The 21,311-nt window shown below is 35.8% G+C and overlaps 1 protein-coding gene across 44 annotated transcripts in view; it reads right to left on the bottom strand.

Annotated features, from left to right (window-relative positions):
* The window catches only part of LOC106053932 (uncharacterized), a 56,490-nt gene extending 43,161 nt beyond the window's left edge, over positions 1–13,329 (bottom strand). For 43 of the 44 annotated variants that reach the window (XM_056042947.1, XM_056042909.1, XM_056042915.1 and 40 more), the window contains exons 1-3: positions 13,222–13,329; positions 3,126–3,928; positions 528–677 (exon numbers count right to left, since the gene is read on the bottom strand). In XM_056042947.1, coding sequence (XP_055898922.1) covers positions 528–677; positions 3,126–3,906 — 931 coding nt within the window. In that variant the 5' untranslated portion in view covers positions 3,907–3,928; positions 13,222–13,329. Of the gene's footprint in view, positions 1–527; positions 678–3,125; positions 3,929–13,215 lie in introns of all 44 variants that reach the window. The other variant, XM_056042865.1, reaches the window with a different exon arrangement.
* Positions 13,330–21,311: the final 7,982 nt, after the last annotated feature.

The raw sequence follows: 21,311 nt of genomic DNA, 5'->3' as shown, positions 1-21,311 counted from the left end.
TCAAAAGGGTTAAGACATATTTAGGGCTAGCCCTACATACTTCAATACAGGCTTTTTGTTTTATAAATATAGTTTTAGAAGGGGAAAAATGAAGTGCTATACACATGCAGTTTTCACTTTGAAGAAATAAAAGCTAAATGTATTGTCTTGTCATGTAAAAGACATGAAGAGATGTCATACAAAAGTTAAAAAAAAAACTGCTGGTAACTTCTAATCTTATTGTTTAATATTAAAAGTTAACCATAAACTTTCTAGCTCTTTGTTAGTGTACTAAAGGCTTTTTTGATTTAAATCAAATAGTTTAGAACAACTATATAAATAACATACAGAGTGATGACGGCACATGTATTTAAAGGATACATTTAAGACAGAAATTTACCACCAACTAAGCATAAAACTCTTAAATGTGTATTTCTTTAAAAAAAAATTTTTTTTATTTTTAGTACTGATTACTAATTGTTTAATTATAACATCCATAAATTTGACTGCAACTAACTAAATATTTAATACTGTATAAACAAACTTACTGGATGGATCACCAGCACCCTCTAAAGAAGCACTAGAATATGAATCAGATTGATGAGAAGCAGCAGCAGTAACACCTGAGTAATTAGAAGAATTTGGATGCATCATGACAGGATAAGCTGTTTGCTGATGTTTACCTCGAGGAGCAGAGCCTAAAAAAAAAAAAAGGAAATACAAGAATTAAAAAATATTACTCCATATTTATCAGATAAAATTGTAAAAAAAAAAAATATCTGAAAATGACAAGACTCGCCCTTGGGTAGAAGACATAAATATCCCTTTCTAACCTTGTGATTTAAGTGGATAGATGATAAAGCTCATTGGTTTCTATGGCCCAATGATCAATAAGGGTATCAATGATCAACTACATTTTATTCCCCAATGTATGTCAGGTACCCATTAGAGTTAGGTATACTCAAGGTTGTAGTAGAAATCTCTAGATAAAAAACCTAGTCTTCACTCAGATTAGAATTTGAGATTTCCCAGTGTGGAAGCCAAGTGCTTTACAACTCCGTCACCATGCCCCACAACAGTACGGCAAGATCTATCTTTATATTTAAGAAGAAATTATGTGACAATTAAAAATTTAAAAGGCAATAGTACTACATGAGCATATGACAACATGTTTGTTTATAGGTAAATGGATATTTTAAGTCTTTCTACTAAACACACTTATATATATATCTATAAGCAGGAATGTAAGGAACAAAAACCCATTTTGCCCACACACAAAATAAAAAAAAACAACAAGCAAACATGTAAACAAAGTGGTACAAAGACTTTGCATTTATTTCCATCAAATAATAATTTAGCATTCTGTTATTATATGAAAATCTTAAATGGCCACACAAGAGATGAACCAAACAGAAAGCGATAATTTGAAATAAAATTTAAAACAAAAGAAAAGTAGAAGCTAACATGGCATGGAAAAATCAAATCCAATGATTTTTTATTTTTTTTACTACATTTAACAGGCTCAATGTTACTGCTAGCTAAATATCAAGTAAAAAAGACCTAACTTAAGTATCATTTTACAATCTTGTGGGTCAGCGCTCAAGTGACATTAGTGGCATCAACTTTATAGGGCTGCTTTAATGTTTCTTTTTTAAAATTATTTTTAACAAATTTTGGATTTTTAAAAAATAATTAATACAGTGGAACCTCAAGAAATGAGCTGCTAATGAGTAATTCGAAATACGAGCAGCGCCAAGAGCAAAATCTGTTCGTTTTATGAACAATAATTCGAGTTACGAGTCGAGCTTAATAGCTAAAACATCGGAGTTGAGCTTAATAGCTAAAAAACCTATCGACAATGATCGCGCTAAATCGGATCTTTCCGCTCTCACTCAGAAATAGGAACCATAATTGCCAGATCAAGAAAATGGGGAGAAGTTGCCTCAGCCACTACTTGGACAAAAACAGCAGATTTCGACCATTCGCACATATCACAGCGCTTAACAAAGGCTCGTCTCGGTAGTGTGAGTGTTGTAGCTAGTGTGTTTAGTGATTTTAATCGGAATTATTCTTGTGCCTCATGGGTTATAAGAAAATCAACATAAGTGCAAAGTCAAGTGTTATGAAGAAGAGGATGATATCCATCGAAACGAAGCAGTGTTGTTTTGTTTATGCTGTTAATAAAGTGCTGTTTACGTAGCCATAGTTCTGTGATGTCAATTCGTCCTCCCTCCCCCTCACCTGCAATCGGTTAGCCGCAGTCGTCAGCCACCCAGATACTATTCTGTACATTTACCATTACTTTACATACATTTTATTGATATCTTTTCTGCATTTCTCATTTCATTATTTATTTTATTGTTTAAGTATACGTGTTACGTGTACATTTATTAATTCATAACGTCTTTTTCAGCATTTAGGTAACTTTGGGACTTTATATAGGGTTAGAACCAATTAATTAGGTTGACTTTATTTTATATAGGAAAAATTCGTTCGAGATACGAGTAGATCGACTTACGAGCTCGGGTCTGAAATGAATTAAACTTATATCTCAAGGTTCCACTGTAGTAAATTTGCACTACAAATGTAAATATTTTGTTGTTTGGTTGTGTCAATTTGCTTCCCTGCTCATTATGTGGTGACTGCATAGAAATGTCTATAGAGCAGCTATCGGAAATGAGTATCTAATAAGCTAAAAAAAAAAAAAAAAAAACATTCAGTAGTTGTCTTAAAAGAATTAAAAAGGCCTCAGTGGGGATAATACAAAAACTCATCAGTCAATCTTAATTCACCATACTGTTACTTGAAATAGGAAGAGGGTGCCTACCCAAAAAATAAATGGCCTCCCTATGATGCATGACCTTACCTATCTAACCCTTAAATACAATCATCTATCTCTGTTGATAACGTTAACTTTACACACAACACTCCCCCATAAATATTGTGATTAATAAATTATTGCATATTTATAGATTATTACATATATTTAAAAAGGTTATCCATGACAATATCCACATTTAACTAGAGAAATCATTCATTCATGTTCTTTGATTGTAATATCTAAAATCTTACCCTCCAACACAAATAAATGATGACAATTTTAGAACCATAAAACTTAGCAACAAAAAAAGTTTAGAAAAACTTACCCGATGACTGATTAGCACCTGCATAAGCACAACTATTCTGCTGACTTGACATATATTCTTCTTTAACTATACTGATATCTGGGTCAATAACAGGTTTTTGATCTAGATCAGAAGAATTTTGTTCAAGAAAATTTGAAGAATAATTTTGACTGTCATCTTCCTCACCACCAGATTGAAATACATTAGGGTTATCATAGTCTTCACTTCCAACACCGCTGTTAATTAAAGGACTAGGTGGAATGTCTGATCTACTTATTTTTGTTGAAGGTCCACCTGAGTCTTGATAACGTGTGGACGGTGACATGTGCTTAGAGGCAGGACTTCCACTTTTACCACTACTCAAGTTTCTACGAAGTGGAGGTGTTCGAGGGCGCTTTGAGCCAGGAGTAAATGTAATGTCTTGTGTACCGCCACGTGGAGTATTTCTAAATGACCCCATTGTTCCTACATTTGTACTATTTGGTACTGTTGGCCCTGAATCTTCCATAACAATTGTGTCTTCATTTTGCTTTTCAGATTCTGGTATTTTTTTAGGCAAAGGTTTAGGTTTTTCAGCAGGCTGTGCATGAAAACTGTTACTGATGAAGGTGATTGAATTGTCATTTTTACAAACCTTTTCATTTAATACATAGTCAACTTTTTTGCCGGTATCACTGTCAACATTAATGTAGATATGCCCTATAACCTCTACACCTTTGTCAAAATCAACATAACCATTACACAAAGATTGTAAAAATTTGGCTAAGGAGGCTATAAATTTAGATGATGAATCAAAATCCATTTCTAGAAATAGGCTTGTTAATCTGAAAAACAAAAAAAGAAATAATGTGTAAAAAAAAAAGAAGGATCAAATGCCTCAGACATGCCTACCCTCAATAACCAGAATGTGAAAACTTAGCAGACCTGCCTACCAAAAAAAGTCCAAATGCGTAGCGCTAATGGTCAAAATGCGTATTTTGGCACCAGAATGCGTAACACTTACGCGATCCACTATTTTGTCAAATATATATATAATATTAGATCGAGATGTCATGATTAGATCTACAATCTAAATCTAGATCAATACGACAATAGAGATGATATCTAGACTAGATCTGGATCTATGTCTATATAATGAATATAATCTACTCTAGATCTGGGCTCAAGAGTGTTACTGATGCTGTGTATCCACTACAAACGTAGGTCTACTCCAAACTTTCGTAGGCCTACCTTCATCCTTGATCTATTCTATACTAAGACTAAGAATCTAGTCTAGATGGTAGTAGATGTTATCGATCTAGAAATAGAATCATGACATAACGTAATGACTAGTTAGATCTATTCCTGTATAACAAGATATCTAGATTCTAGATCTAGAATCCAGAACTAGATCTAGACTAGATATCTACAATGTCACTCAATGTGTTTTGAATCGATAGCACTTTGATATTTTTTTCTATACAAATGAATACAGGAATCAGGGATTCAACATAATTTCTACTAATGAACTTACAAAAAAAAAGTCACGTTGGTGTATCAGCTAACTGATGGTACCAACCTGGTACCAACCCTCCACTCCCTCACTCTCGCGTTCTTCATTTCTAGACTAAATCTAATTGCTTTTAAGAACCAATCAACGTATAGATCTGGACACAATGTGTCCCCCCCCCCCCCCCCACAGGATGGCTTAGCGTGACCTCCGTGACCGCTGGTAAGCTAGTCAAGAGAGGGAGAAAAAAAAGGATACGAAATGCGTAACGCCGCGGGTTAAATGCGTATTTGCATACTGGCGCTGACAGTCATTTTTGGGAGATTTTGCGTAACAAATACGCATTTTGCGTAATGGTAGGCAGGTCTGACTTAGGTTTATTTTAAGCTAATGTTGTCTTGAATTTTAGAATTAACAAATTTGTTTAATTTTCTTTATAAATACTCAAAAGTGCAAAAATAGTCTTTTAGATAAATTTTAACTTTCATGGACATGCCCTTTTTATTTAATGCATAAAGTTATAAGGCACTATCTTCGATTCCGAGGATTAAGGATGAATGCAGCATTTCCAAACCCAGTTGCAACTTATAGATTTTGTCACATCTAATTCATTGTGCAGACAAAGCCATGTTTTCCTTGTAATAGAGAAAAGCAGATTGGCTTTGAAAGAAACAACAAAAGCTCTCACGAAGGTTGCAGGACACATGGATCTAAAGATGAACCCTTGCTAAAGACATGTATAATTTGTTGATATTTATAAATTAGTTAATGTAATGTAAATATTTCCAGTAACACACTGTTTACAAAGATATTTCAATAAAAAAAAATTTTAGCATCCAAAAGTTATTTAGCTAGATAAATAATTTAATATTAGAACTTGACATATTTATAGCATGAACCTAACTAACCAAATATACTACCTCAGCTGTTTCTGCTCTTGCTATCTTATTTAAATAAAAATATTCTGATACTTACAAAATATGTAAATATAATGAAAAATAAAAGTTAACCATTAATTAGCAATTCTGCTTTAAAACCACATGACGGAAAAAAACAAAACAAAAAACAATTGAGCTCTTCATTGATATCAGCTTTTCATTGACAGGGTTAGCAGCACTTTTCCATGACAAAATTTTAGGAGGTTTTTTAAGGATGAAATGTATGATGTTTATATATATATAGTGTATGTGTGTCCTGCCTGTTTGTTATACATTGTAAAACATACACAAAACTATGCATTTATCAAATCAATTATTGTTACTTGATTTTAGAAATAATAAATATACATAAAATAAATAAACATCCCACCCAGAACAGAAATAAAGTCGTGGTATGTCCACAAAAAAATGTAATGAAAGTTATCTATCTTTTACTCAAGTAACAACTTGACTGTCATCCCAAAACCTCACAAACAGCCTTTTTTTTTTTCAAAGATATATTCAAGAACATTACAAATGGTTGCTATTCCATTTTTTTTAAAATTAGAAACATTCTTAGAGATGCCTTCATAATGGGTATGTATACTCTGTGGTGGAAATGTACATTTTTAGTTCCTATGTGTATCTCCATAGATCCTGAGTCATGATGAGCATTTGAGGTTATGTTTTATTATTTTATTAACTGCGCTTAAACCCTCCTCATATACAGGCCTATTTGTATGTTTAGTTGACATTTGCTTAGTTAATAATATTTTGAATGGGAGGGGTATTGTACCTATTAGAGTTTTTTTTCTTCTTTGAAGTAAAATTTTTTTTTTTTATTAACTATGTAGTTTCCCTGGCTTTTACAACCGAAATAACTTTAATGGACTTCTCACAGCTGTGTGCAAAATATTTTTGTTAAATCTACAGTAGATCTAGACTCATGATCCAAGTTACAAAATTGGCTGACTTTTCACGGCCGTGAGAGAATTATCTTCACTATATTCTAGTGATTTAGCGTAATTCTAGACCAGTGTTTCTCAAACTCTGTGCCGCGGCACACTAGTGTGCCGCCGAAGATTTGCAGGTGTGCCGCGGGAGTTTTCAGAACGCCACACATGCAGCGTTACACAGTCTGCCTTTTATTAAATTTTTATTTTACGTTGCGATGACATTCCCATTTGAAACGACCAGTAATAGCAGTGGGTCGCTCCATAGTGACGGAAAGGGCTGTTAGCTCTTCAGGTTATGGAGTTGTCCACTATACATATATATTATTATAACGACTCAAATGTAGGCCGCCTTTGCAGACGCACAGCAGTTCTTGTAACGATAATAATAAGCGATGTGTTTCATGTAAATTGTTTAGGTGTATGCTAATAATAACAAATTATCGATTAGCATTATTCATTGTTATCCATGGAGAAATACGTTAGCAAGAATGAAACTGCGAAAGCGTTAAATGAAAAGCAAGGAACCAAACGAAGGTACAAAGAAGATTGCCTCGGATATGGTTTCATATCTTCTGGACCTGAAGATTCTCCATTGCCATTCTGTCTGATCTGTAATGCAACTCTGTCGAATGAGGCGCTTGTTCCAAGCCAATTGAAGAGACACTTGGAAACAAAACATCCAGATGTAAAAGCGCAACCTAAGGAATACTTCGAAAACATCAAGACTCAACAAAATAAAAAAGCTTAGAATCTTACAAACTATCTAAAGCTGCCAGAAAAGGGATTGATTGCAAGTTATAAGGTTGCTTGCGTTATTGGCAAAACGCAAGAAAGCACACACAGAGGCTGAATCAGTCATTGCACCAGCTTTAGCAATAGTTGTTAAAACTAGCCTTGGACCCGATGCCGCCAAAAAGTTTTAAAAGTTCCTTTGTCAAATGATACTATCTCGCGCAGAATTGAAGCCTTACCTTCAGATTTACAAGATCAAATCTGCGAACACTTCGACGTGACTGACGATGAGGTGTCTCTGCTGTGGTCTCTTCAAGTTGATGAATCCACTAACGTTAGCGGCAAAGCCCAGCTGCTAGCTTTTATTCGGTTCATAAAGGATGAAAAATGTGTCAACGAATTCTTTTTTTTGCAAAGACTTACCAACTACGACCGAAGGCGAAGATATTTTCAAAGTGGTAAACGAAAACATTTTGCTATTCAAACTACAGTGGAGAAAAACTGTGTCAGCGTTTGCACCGATGGCTGTCCTTCCATGCAGGGAAATAGAAAGGGATTCGTCATTCTTGTGCGTCAAGAAAATCCAAATGTATTAGTTGTTCACTGCATAATCCACAGAGAAGCTCTTGCCTTCAAATCTTTGTCGAAAAATTTGATGTCTGTTCTCGATCAAGTGATTGAAGTTGTAAACTTCATCAAATCTCGACGGCTCGCATCCCGACTTTTCTCAGAGCTTTGTGAAGCAATGGATTCAGACTACAAATGTCTCCTGTATCACACCAACGTTCGTTGGCTCTTCAGGGGAAAAGTGTTAAAGCGTGATGTCAACTCAAGGCTGAGCTGATTTCATTCTTGGAGGCTGAAAAAAAAAGACTTTGGATTTTCTATTCATGACGAGATCTGGTGTATTAAGGTGATATTTTTCTCTGATTTATTTGACAAATTAAATTCATTGAATTTACGTCTTCAAGGACCATCGGAAACCATCATCACTGCATCCTCAAAACTGAAGTCATTTGGTGAAAAATTGTCTTAGTGGCAAAGTAAGATCTCGAAGGGACTCTTCGACTGCTTTCCTACTTACACTGAATGTGCTTCAAATAAAGAAATCACCCCCAAAATTCTGGACACTTTGACACAACTGCAGTCAGCATTGCAGCATTACTTTCCAACAGTAAGAATTAATGAGTATGGATGTGTCAGCTATCCATTTGGAAACAATGAAGCTACAAATCTGACAACTGAAGAAGCAGAGCAGCTCATTGATTTAAAGAACGATGCAGTTCTTAAGTCAAGTTTTGCCGAGAAAAGCCTGGATAAGTTTTGGATTTCAATCAACAAGTTATATCCTGCAATCAGTTTAAACGCAATCAAAATAATTCTTCCATTTGCATCTTCATGGTTTTGTGAGTTTTGATTTTCAGCAATGACTGAAATCAAGTCTAAGAAAAGAGACAGCATTTGCTCTCAAAAACATTAAATGTAATACTTAAAAACAGGTAAAATCTTTTTTTTTCTTTTTATTATAAAACAACTGTTGCTCTTCTTGGTGTGCCGCGAAATTTTTGTAGTTTTTTTACTGTGCCGCCAGACAAAAAAGTTTGAGAAACACTGTTCTAGACTGTAGATCTAAGTCACTAAAACTCGCAGACTTTTCACGGCTGATTGAGAATTATATTCACTACATTCTAGTGATTTAGCGTAAATCTAGAGTCTGTCTTAGCTTATCTAGGGCAACCCCTACAATACCTTGCTTATGTCGATGACATTGCCTTATTGGGTAAAGAAACCTCTGACATTGCTAGAGCCTTCACACAACTAGAAAAGCATCTCGACCAGCAGGACTTGAGGTCAATGACAGTAAAACCAAGTACATTGCAATGACAAGAGACAATTAAACAGAGGGACAATATGTCAAAATCTAAGACCACGAATTTGAAAACATCCAAATTTTCAAAATTTGACCTACTAACAGAAATAAAGGAAAGAATAGCAGGAGGCAACAACAGAGCATTTTATAGCATCCATCATTTACTTAAGAGTAAAACAATTTCAAGGAAAACCAAGAAAATAATATACAAAACCATAATAAGAACAGCAGCAATGTATGGAAGTGAGACCTGGACACTGACTAAGACATCTGAAAATTTAATTAGTACTTGGGAAAGAAAAATCTATGGAGCCATACAGGATGAAACAGGGTGGAGGACATGCACTAACCATGAGATATATCAATAGTACGGCTGGCTAACTGTAATTACTTTACACACTAAGTCATAAATCATAAACAATAATAACAATGGCCTAGTTTCCACACAACTATGTCTGGACCAGTGAAGCAGGTAGATAACATCTCAAATAGCTACGAGACCAAGACTTGTCAATTTTTAGTGTCCGAAAAACCCAAATTAAAATGCCAATATCTTATTAACAGAATAAAAGTTATAGAAAATATTTTGCATACGTTTTTTTTTAAGCATAATAATTTATATTACAGAAAACAAGTATTAAAACAGTTTCTGTGATTGACCCCAAATAGCTATGTGGAAAAAAAAAACGGAAGCGCAGAAGACCAATAAATAGAGATTGCGTTTTTTATGTTTTTTTTAACATAGGCAGCACTTGGAAATTTATTACACTTCTGAATGAAATGTGAGAAGTATAAGGCTAGCAACAAAGAGTTTATAAATGCTAAAAATAAACTGAGGAAAGCAATAATTGAAGGGAAAAAAACATACAAAGAAAAAATTGAGAATTTCTTTGCAAATAACAACTCAAAACAATGCTGGGAGGGATTAAAGAAAATAACAGGCTGCGCCTCAAAACGAGAACAAATTTCAGTGGCTGATGATGAGAAATTCGCCAACGAACTAAATTATTTTTATTCTCGTTTTCACAAAGAAGATTTTGTTGATCGACACAAAGAACTTTTCAACACTCTGTCCAAAGGAAAACAAGAGCCCTACGTAAATTTTGTAACTGAGGATGAAGTGACATTGTTATTTAAAAGAGTAGACGTAATAAAAGCTTCTGGACCAGATAAAATTAGTGGCAAGCTGATCAAGCTACGTGTGGAGTAAATCTCTTCTATCACATCTTTAACCACTCATTGCAAACGTGCATAATTCCACAAATCTGGAAAACTTCAGAGATCATACCAGTGCCAAAGAAACCAAAAATAGATTGCTTAAATGATTTCCCCCCAGTAGCACTAACACCTATTGTTATGAAATGTTTTGAAAAATATATGCTTAAACAACTTGTAGCAAAAGTCAATAACAGCCTAGAACCTCACCAATTTGCATACAAAGCAGCTAGAGGAACTGAGGATGCCATTCTATTGCTTTTGGATCAGCTTTATAAGCATCTCGATATACCCAAAACATATGCACGAGTCCTCTTCGTAGATTTCTCCTCGGCTTTCAATACCATACAGCCACATCTAATGATAAACAAACTGAGTAACTTAAATGTAAGCCCTTACGTCAAGCATGGGTTCTAAACTTTTTAACCCAACGGCCCCAGTATGTTAAAGTCAACAACACCAAATCGTCAACTCGAGTACTATGTACGGGTGCTCCACAAGGTTGTGTACTTTCTCCTGTACTATACACTCTTTACACTAATGACATAAGAAGCATCTATGACTCAGTTAAACTCATTAAATTTGCTGATGATATTGCCATAGTCGGTCTTATTTCAGGAGACGAAACTCAGTATCGAAGCTCAATAGTAGAGTTTACAAACTGGTGCACCAACAACTTTCTAGAACTGAATGTCACAAAAACTAAAGAACTGATAATAGATTTTAGAAAGAAAAAACAAACTATATGTGAACTGCAAATAAACACTACATCTATAGAACAAGTAAACGCATATAAATATCTAGGCGTTATCATCAACAAGCTTTCATAGGAAGACCACCTTGGAACTCTGACAAAGAAAACAGCCCAGCGACACTTTTTTCTATACAAACTCAATAGCTTGAAACTAAACAAGAAGATCCTTGAGACTTTTTACAGCGCGACTATACAAAATCTGCTAACATACGGAATAACTTGTTGGCAAGGCAACGCCTCATCTAAACTGTTGCGACGTCTAGAAAACATCATTAAAAAAGCATCCAAAATTACACTCACAACATTACCACATTTAAAGGAACTTTTTGAACAAAAGTGCCTAAGAAAAATCGAAAAAATCTTGGAAGACAACGGCCACCCGCTCCATCAGAACTACATCAGGTCGTCGTGAAGTGGGCGACTGCTGTCAATCAAAACAAGAACGGAGCGGTACAAAAACTCGTTCGTACCTCACTCGGTCAGACTCTATCACCGCCACTCATTGATCAGGGAACACGAAATGCACCAAAATACCTGTGTGTAGTCGCTGAATGAACTCTTTATGTTGTCTGTTGTATTTATGTGTATTTTTCTGTTGTGTTGTCTTCATATGAGAAAAGAGTCCTTGTAATCACAACAAATTTCCGTAAGGATCAATAAAGCAGTCTTAGTCTTTAAAGTTGTGTTATCGATTACTTTAGACAATGGCCTAATAAATGCTTGAGGAGGATTTTTTTTTTAAAGTTAAGTACGTTTTTTTTTTTTTACTTATAATGAAAATAACACTTTTTTTGTTTTCACCAATACAGAAGTTAGGATAGAGAACAAAGGTTAATTTTTTTTTCATATTAGTTATCATGCCTGGCCATAATTCTACCAAGTTTTATCGCTGTAAGTCTTACGTGGCGCTTACAAAGTGGAAAATGCCATTTACCAAAGAAAATAATGGCCATGGGCAGTTTTTTTGAGGTTTGGTGTTTTGAAAAGCCTAATATTCTGCATATATTATATTCCAATAGTTTTTGTGTACTAAACACCTTCACACAAAGAGTGAGGAATTTTAAAGCGCATTTGAAAAAAAACATTTTTTCAGACGATTTTGATCCCGCTTTTTAAATATTGTTATTTTTCGCCATCTCAACGCCACTATTTTGTCCACACCTCTCTGGGTCACTCTGACATTTCTTGAAGATCAAGACCCGATAATTTGTTTTATTTCCTTCAATATTTACATTCTAAACAGGTAAAGTTCATAAATATAAATGAAATCAGCTTTGTGAGCTAGAAATTTACTACTAATACTAGATCTACTATTAAATTTCTTGTTTAATAAGTAGATCTATCGTCTACGAAACTAGATTCCAACTTTTTAACTTTTGAGCTGGGGGTGTGTGTGTCTCACCGGCTTAGCCTTAGTCAGCGACAAGCTCTCCTCTCTCTTGTTTCATGTCAACCGATGTTAGGGGTAGGTCAAAACACCACCAAAAAGAAAATCATAACTTTCTGTTTAACATACAGTCATAATTTAAAATTTATACTTATACACTTATCTTATAGTATAAAGAGTCTAGTTACTAGTATACACACCATTGGCATTGGAAAGTTCTACTGTTCTAGAAAGTATTTTAATGATGTACTGACAAAAAATTGTTTTTTCAAAGATGAATTGTTTATTTCACATCCCTACCCCAAAGTCAATCAAGACAAAGCCTCACTCACACTCTTCAGTCAAATCAAGTTCAGAGTATTCAGACTCGGTCTTAAAAAAAATATTGGATTTCTAGTAATTCTAGATTGAGTCCTAATCCATCAATGAATTCAATGACCGTCACCATGTGTTTATCTAGTGATGATTCGGGTAACTAGCCTAGTTTCTATATGACTGCTTTAATTTTAGAAAGAAATAGACTATCTGCGGCTTGGCTAAGTCTTTTAACATTTTTACTTAATTTTAAGAGCTCAAATTTCTGAACTTGAAGGGTTAACAAATAAAATAGATCCGCTACTCTCAGTACAAGATCTCTAGTAAATTCAGTTGCAGTCTAAATCTAACATAAAATAGATCTAAGTCTTCTTTAAGCTAGATGTATAGAGCATTTTTATCTAATTAATTGCAATTACTTAGCCAATTAGTTTAATAGACTCTAGTCTAGCTATTATGATGTTAAAGAGTCTTACACTTACAAAAATAGTAAATAATGTTTCTTCCATTAAAAGAAATGCAGGTGTCCCCGCGTCTTACATGAACTTAATGATAGAAATGCCAGATTTTTGTTCAAATTTAAACATAAATTGTTGCCAAAATTTAATTTCCAGTCTCGAGATATCTTTTCTATCAAACATTTCGTAGAAATTATTTATTTAAATACTTGTTTATAATAATACTATGTGTATCACTTATTTCCCCCAACCATAAGCCTTAGAAAATAGTCCTACATACAATACAATAGTCCTACATCTCAATCCGCCCCCATACACCAGTGTAGTCAATTGAGATTTTGAGGTTAACCTAACTTTTTCCAACAAAGTACCAAATCTACAGTGACCCAACTCCATGAGCATAGCATGCGGGGGGGGGGCAAACCCCCTATTTACTTCTATTGTTTTGAGGTTGAAACCCCTAGCTTCCAAATAAATCAAATAATTTCACCAAATTATGTGAGCGTAGCCAAGGGGGATTTGTTGTTCAATCCCCTATAAACATGCCCATTATTGCCCAGTATCAGTTTTGATTAGGGTTATCCCCCTTTGCCCTAATTGCAGCCCTAAATAGCCCAAATGGTCCCCTAATGGGCGCGGGTACCGTTTGCACATTGGCGTCATTAGGTTCCCATTAGGGTCCAATATGGGCAACCCTAATCGTGCTAATATCGGCCCAGAATGGGTAAAACCACTTCCGGATTCATTGGAGATTTCCAGAATCGCGACATAATCAAGCCAATACTAGCCCCAATGGTTTAGTAACTGAGATTTTCATTGGGGTTTAATTAAGTGAAAACGTTTATTATGCAGTTATGGTTCCGTTACTAGTCCTAATGGTTCAGTAATTACTGTATTATTAGGGTTTAGTTAGGGATAGCCCTTATTGCACCAAGATCACCTCTTCCAAAGAAAAAGCACTTAAACAACTACATGCAGTCACCAGATTCCATATTCTATGTGCGTAGACCAATAGCCAGAGGGATTTTGAGGTTCATTCCACCCTGCCCCTTGCATAATCGGGGGGGGGGGGGAGATGAGGATACTTCCCTCCCAATTAGAAAAAATAAGTTTCAACCTCCCCCCCCCCCCTTTTTAATAAAAGTCACTGGGTTTTATTAATAAAGAAAACATGCGAGAATTCAAGAAACAGTATCAGCAAAACTAAAGCAAACAACTTTTACCAAATTCCACGAGTGAGCGCCGGGGTGGGGGGGTACCTCACTCAAAATAAAGCAAAACTTCATTACTAAATTCCATAAGCGTAGCCGGCCGGGGGGAGGGGGGTTAAGTTCAGCTACAGTCACCAAATTCAATGAGAGTAGCTGGTAGTGTGTGTTTGTAGGGGGGGGGGTGAGGCTCCCTTGCATGCTCCCACCCCACCCCCAACAACAACAAAACTAAAGCAAAACAATTACCGATGACATTCAATTCACCCCCCCTCCCCCCCCCCCCCCCAAAATATATCTCACACTTATTGATCTGTTTTCTATTTTCTATAAGTAACTGGGATCCATTAATAAAGTAAATCTACGAGAATTCAAACCATAGCATGAGAAAAACTAAAGCCAACTAAAGAATGAAACATTTCACATTTGAAATGGTTCACAGACCAATGGCTCACCGACAAATCGTTGATGACTATTGAAGAACGTAAGTTTTTGCTGCTGTTGTTGTTTGTAAGTTTTATTTTGTTCACATACTGTGCCCATGTTCTAGAAAGAAGAACGAGCTAAGATTAAGGCAAATCTTCTGAAAGAGCTAGCAATCGAAAATTCTTGTAAATAATAGGGCCTACCCAAAAAAATGTTATAATGTGTTTACTCGTATTTGATTAGAGTAACACCTTTAATAAAATAACTTAATTTAGTTAGAGATTTAAAAGTAAAGTAGCAATTCCTAGTGCTATTAGAACTTGGAATGGGTTGCTTGAGTCAGGAAAACCAATGACTTGGCAGAATTTAAGTCATTGATTGGATATGCATGACTACATTGAGCTAATAACACGCGTAGGACGTAATCATCATCTTTTTTTTTTTTTTTTGAAGTAACGTCTGTATTATATAAGATAAGATGTAGGCCTACTTTTAATGTAAAGAAATTATATAAAGACGCGACGAGACTATTAATAAACAAGATATTAATATTCTGAGAATCATTTGGTTGGTAAACCGATTGTCCCAAATGATTTGTCGGTAAACCGTTTGTCTATAAACCATTTCACAGTTATTTGTTTCCTACCAGTCGCTTGCCTCCATTCATAAAGTGCTGTGATTAGCAGATTTGATATTTGATCTACATATTTAAAATTTGTTTTTAGAAGAAGAATAGTAAAAAAATTGCTATGAAAATGCATTTTTAAAGTTCTGAATACAGGAATAACTTTTGTCAGAAGTGCAAAAGAAAAAATGAATTAATTAATTACCCTTCCCTTGAACAAAATCTTGGAGATAAGCTTAAATTCGTATAATCGTCTGGGCTTATTGCGCTGGTTGATTATAGAGGACTTGGTAATGTGGAGATCAAACAATCATCTGTTTAAATATGTTATCCTGTGTTAGTGATATTTCTCTGGTTACTTGAAACTTTCAAGATATGGTTACGTCACAAATAAGGTGCGTGATCTGATTCGTGTCGTGTCACATCTAAATTGGTAAAGTAAGGTGCGTGATCTGATTCGTGTCGTGTCACATCTAAATTGGTAAAATAAGGCGCGTGATCTGATTCGTGTCGTGTCACATCTAAATTGGTAAAATAAGGCGCGTGATCTGATTCGTGTCGTGTCACATCTAAATTGGTAAAATAAGGCGCGTGATCTGATTCGTGTCGTGTCACATCTAAATTGGTAAAATAAGGCGCGTGATCTGATTCGTGTCGTGTCACATCTAAATTGGTAAAATAAGGCGCGTGATCTGATTCGTGTCGTGTCACATCTAAATTGGTAAAATAAGGCGCGTGATCTGATTCGTGTCGTGTCACATCTAAATTGGTAAAATAAGGCGCGTGATCTGATTCGAGTCGTGTCACATCTAAATTGGTAAAATAAGGCGCGTGATCTGATTCGTGTCGTGTCACATCTAAATTGGTAAAATAAGGCGCGTGATCTGATTCGTGTCGTGTCACATCTAAATTGGTAAGATAAGGCGCGTGATCTGATTCGTGTCGTGTCACATCTAAATTGGTAAAATAAGGCGCGTGATCTGATTCGTGTCGTGCCACCAAATGTATCGCTCTTTCTCTTTTAATCTGCTGCGCACGCTGTCTTGTCAGACATTTTCTTAAAGGTTTCCAATGTGTTATTCCTAGCAAGCCAGTTCAACTCTCAATGATTTCATGCGAGTCTTTTCATACAACTAACATTTCACTCTTTCATGATAGCATTTCTAGAAAAATGATTTTGGAAATTCGGAAACATTTTTAATTTTGAATATTTTGTATTTTTGGATAATTTTTCTAAATGTTATGTGTTAGGGCCTACGTGTGTGTGTGGGTGTGTGCATATTGGTCGATGTCATTTTAGAAGAAGTGGTAGCAATAGCAGCAATTAAAAGAGAGAGGGGGGGGGGAATGGAGACTCAGTCGGAATGTTGAATGGAGAGAACTGTGCATTATAACTGTCTTGATGTAGTTTTATATCAACTTGTATTTCTACGGTCTTGGTTGCTGAGGGGGTGGATCTCGGTGAAGACTTTGATTTTTTTAGGACGCCCTAGAGTCACCCAAGTCTAACAAGTACCTGACATCCTTTGGGGAAAATAAAGGCTGTAGGACGTTCTACTGGCCACACTACACCATCGTTAACGGTTGGCCATAGAAACAGTTAACCTAAACATCATCTGTTATAGATCGCAATGTCTGAAAGGCATATATATACTTTACTTTTACATATTCATACACTACATGTAGCCTGGAAATATTTGTTTATAAAAATGAGGTTTATTTAAAAAAAAAAAAGAAGAGAGAGAGAGAGAGGGGGAGAGAAATATTTTGAGATTTTCCTTTAGATTAATTATGACTGCATCCAAGACATCTAGTCCACACCTCCCGCTGAACGACGGTGTAAGGTGTTGCGCAAGGTTCAAATCCTGGAAAATCAAGACCAGAGCGCAAACTACACGAAAAGGCAGCCATATCCTGCTTCTTGTCACTAGTAGGCCTTCAATCAAGCCTAACCCTACTCGAGACAAGTCGCTTTTCGTCTTGTCTTTGTAAGTTGTTTGGCTTTAAAAGCCAACGTGGCAGACGCGACGACTAATGTCACTGACCTAAAAATGAATAAGAGCTGAGAACAAGAAATAGGATTTTAACTAGATTTCAATTCTAATTAGTTTAACTTTGTATATCTAACAATATTTTATTAGAATCAAAAGATCTATATTCTACTATGTGTCGTATATGTGATGACGTAAGATAGACTCGTACATTAAAGTAATTTAAAATTAGATGTTATAAATTGATAAACCTAAATCCAGTCCATGTTTTGTTAACAATAAAACAAAGTCTATTGAAATGATAATCTTGTATCTCCTAAAAGTAATCTAATTGTTGAAAGTAGAGAAAAAAACAACATAGCTCTGTGTATTATATAAGAAAATTTTGGTAAATTTAGATCTAAACATTTATTTTTTTTAAAGTCCTTTCTTTTTGTGTGCTACATATTTTAATTATAATTTTGCGCATGCGCTGTGAGTTGTTATAAAAACTAATGTTAACCCTTGAAATACAACATTTTCTATTATTAGCTTTCTGTAAAGTAAGAAAAAATAGAATAACAATAATAAAAAAAGATCTATAGTAAGTAAGACCTACAGGGCCTAATCGATAAAGTATATATATATATTTCAACAGTTTAACATCCTATTGATTAAAAAAAAAAGACATTTTTAACTAATCAAAATAGCTATACGGTATTAAACAGAAGAATATGCGATATCGTGTTGATTTTTAGTTTAAAAACACAACGCTTCCGTTTGAGAACGACTACGTGTGTTTGTGTATGTCTCTATGTCTCTCTCTCTTTATATATATACTATTTCTGATATTGAAAGCCAACTAAATGCATATTCTGAGGTATCTACAGTGAATTTTCCTGCTATTAAAAAAGTTTTATTTCAAAAACCTAATGTGCTATTCTTACTGACTTAGACCCTCCCGCGCCGTTCGGCGCATTTGCCGTCAAGCTGTTTCCACAAAAATCTGTCACTGGTAATGTCTGAAGCCTCTTCCCACCTGCTCTGAGGACCTCCATGAATGTGTGACGCCAAGTTGTACTAGGATGTCATCGCAACTATTCTTATGCCTAATTCATTTTGTCGAAGAACATGTCCCGCAAACCTCATGCGACGCTCTGTCAATATCTTACTAAGGGGTCGACTCCCATCTTTGTTGAGCCACATTTAGTGTTTTTCAATTTCGGCAGATGACTATTGACTGCACTTTATTAATTGAGCCCCGCCACTGGTAGAAATGTGTAACCTCTCTTGAATACGCTCTTGGAATTAGGTGACTGTAGTTTGCTTTAGATTTTATATCGAAAGGTGAAGTTTTATCGTCAAAATCATCTGTTGGGGGGTTTTAAACTAAAATTCTCTGGAGTTATGTTGTTTTTTAAAAATTCACAACCCCATTTAGCTACGGTCATAGAATTTAGTAACTGTAGTTTGCTTTAGAATAATATTGAAGATAGAGGTTTTCCACCACAAAACGCTCTGTAGTGGGATTTTAAACTCAAAACCATCTGGCGGGGGTTTTAAACTTTAAAAAAAGCCATCTGTAGGAGAGGGATTTAAACTCAAAACCCCTAATTGTCTTGGCTACGCTCAAATAATTTTAGTGAGTAATTTGCTTTTTTATATTGAAGAGGTATTTTTTTAGCATCAAACCACTCTGAAGGGGGGTTTAAACTCAAAACTCCTTTGGCTACGCTTATAGATTTCTGAATGTGTAATTTTCTTTTTTTTTATATTGAAGATGTATTTTTTAGCTTCAAACTCCACTGGAGGGGAGTTTAAACTCAAATCCCCATTTAATACACTCATAACATTTTGAGTGTATGATTTGCTTTGTTTTTAATTAATTTGCTTTGTTTTTATTATTAAAGAGGTATTTTTTACCTTCAAACCCCTCTGAGGGGGGGGGGGTTAAACTCAAAACTGAGTCAAAATCCATTTAGCTTCGCTCATAACATTTTCAGTGCGTAATTTGCGTTTTTTTAAACCGGGTATTGAAGAGGTATTTTTTAGCTTCAAACCCTACTGAAGAGGGGGTTTGGGTTAACTCAAAACCACTTTGGCTACGCTCATAGAATTTTGAGTGTGTACTTTTCTTTTTTTATATTGAAGAGGGGGTTTATCGTACATTTTGGAGGGGGGTTAAAAATCAAAATCTTCCTTAACTGTGCTCGTGAAATTTGGGGATCGTCGTTTGCATTTTTTTTTTTGTATAGAAGAGGGGAATTTAACTGCGAAAAATCCTGGTAGGGGGTTTTTAAACTCAATCCCCCCCCCCCCCGGTAGGGGGTTTTAAACTCAAAACCCCCCTGGTAGGGGTTTTAAACTCAAAAACCCCTGGTAGGGGGTTTTAAACTCAAAACCTCCTTTTCTGTGCTAGGGCAAGTGATAGTTTAGTATTAAAATCTAACCTAAAATAAACAAAATCAAAGCAAAAAATCTGTCACTAAATTCCAATCTCCCCCCCCCCCCGCGCCGGGGGGATTTCATTTCGGGGGGGGGGGGTTGAACCCCCAAAACCCCACTCTGGCTACGCCCATGCATATATATATATATACAGCTGTCTCGTTCTGAGGCTGCATGTAACCAGGTGTTCTCTTCTATGTCAGCTAAGGCAAGTTGGAGCCTAAGCTGGTCGTTGAAGCGTTTCCGTGGGGCGCCTCTGTTACGTCTACCTCCCTTTATCTTACCAAAAGAGACTGCTTTTGGCATACGTTCGTCTCCCATACGGGATACGTGCCCTGCCCAGCTTAACTGTCGGACCATAAGAAATAGGCCTACTGTCCATACTGGCGTTCGCAAGGGCTTCGCTGTTTGTAGTGCGGTCTTGCCACCGATGTCCATGATGGAGCGCAAGCATCTTAGGTGAAGGCGCAAAAGTAGTCTTAGTTGCTTTCTGTATATTATCCATGTCTCAGATCCATATAGAAGGGTTGAGAGAACCACCACATATATATATATAAAGATACTAATAAACTCTAGACTGAACGACATTGGAGATTGGCCTGATGTCATCACAGATAATATTCGCATACACCTTGTGACTCAAGGATCTGAAACAGTTCAGCGTGTGGACAGTCAATTCAGAGAGGCGTATAGACATCAAGAATCAGCAAAAGGAAAGGCTAGAAAGCTTTCAAAGGCTTGTTTTTTCCGGCAAATGTCAAACGGCGAGAAAGTTCTTAGAAAGTGGATGTGTTATTCGCCAAAAAAAAAAAAAAAGAATCCTTATTTTGCTTCCTCTGCATACTCTTCTCAACAAGATCAAGTACCAAATCTTCATTTAAATCCAAAGATGGATTCAATGAGTGGTGGAGGGTATCCCCGAAAATAGAAAAACATGAGACCAGCAGAGCTCACATTCAGTCATCGCTTGCTTGGAGAGAACTTGAAGTTCGCCTGAGAGTAGGGAACAATATTGACAACAAGGCCCAAGATTTGATTATATAAGAGACGAAAACCTGGAGAGTTAGTAAAATTACTATCAAAGTACGATTCACTCTTGAGGGAGCATGTGCTTCGAACTAAGCTTTGTTCCAGACCGAATACATAGGGCCTACATGTCTCCACAAATACAAAATGAATTTATTACAATATTGGGGGATCACGCTAAAAAACAAATCATACAGCAAGTAAAACAAGCCAAATATTTCTCTATTATTTTTGACAGTACACCTGACATCTGAAAACTGAATCAAACTTCCCAAATTTTACGGTACGCTGTCATGAATAATGACGGGGTGCAGGTTTGTGAGTCATTTGTTGACTTCATCGACACAAAGGACAAGCATGCTGCTGGAATCGCTGAGATGATTCTAGAGAAACTGCGTTCGGATGGCTTAGACA

The sequence above is a fragment of the Biomphalaria glabrata genome, chromosome 1 (assembly GCF_947242115.1).
Source record: "Biomphalaria glabrata chromosome 1, xgBioGlab47.1, whole genome shotgun sequence".
NCBI classification, from domain to species: domain Eukaryota; kingdom Metazoa; phylum Mollusca; class Gastropoda; family Planorbidae; genus Biomphalaria; species Biomphalaria glabrata.
This window is presented reverse-complemented; position numbering and strand designations above follow the sequence as displayed.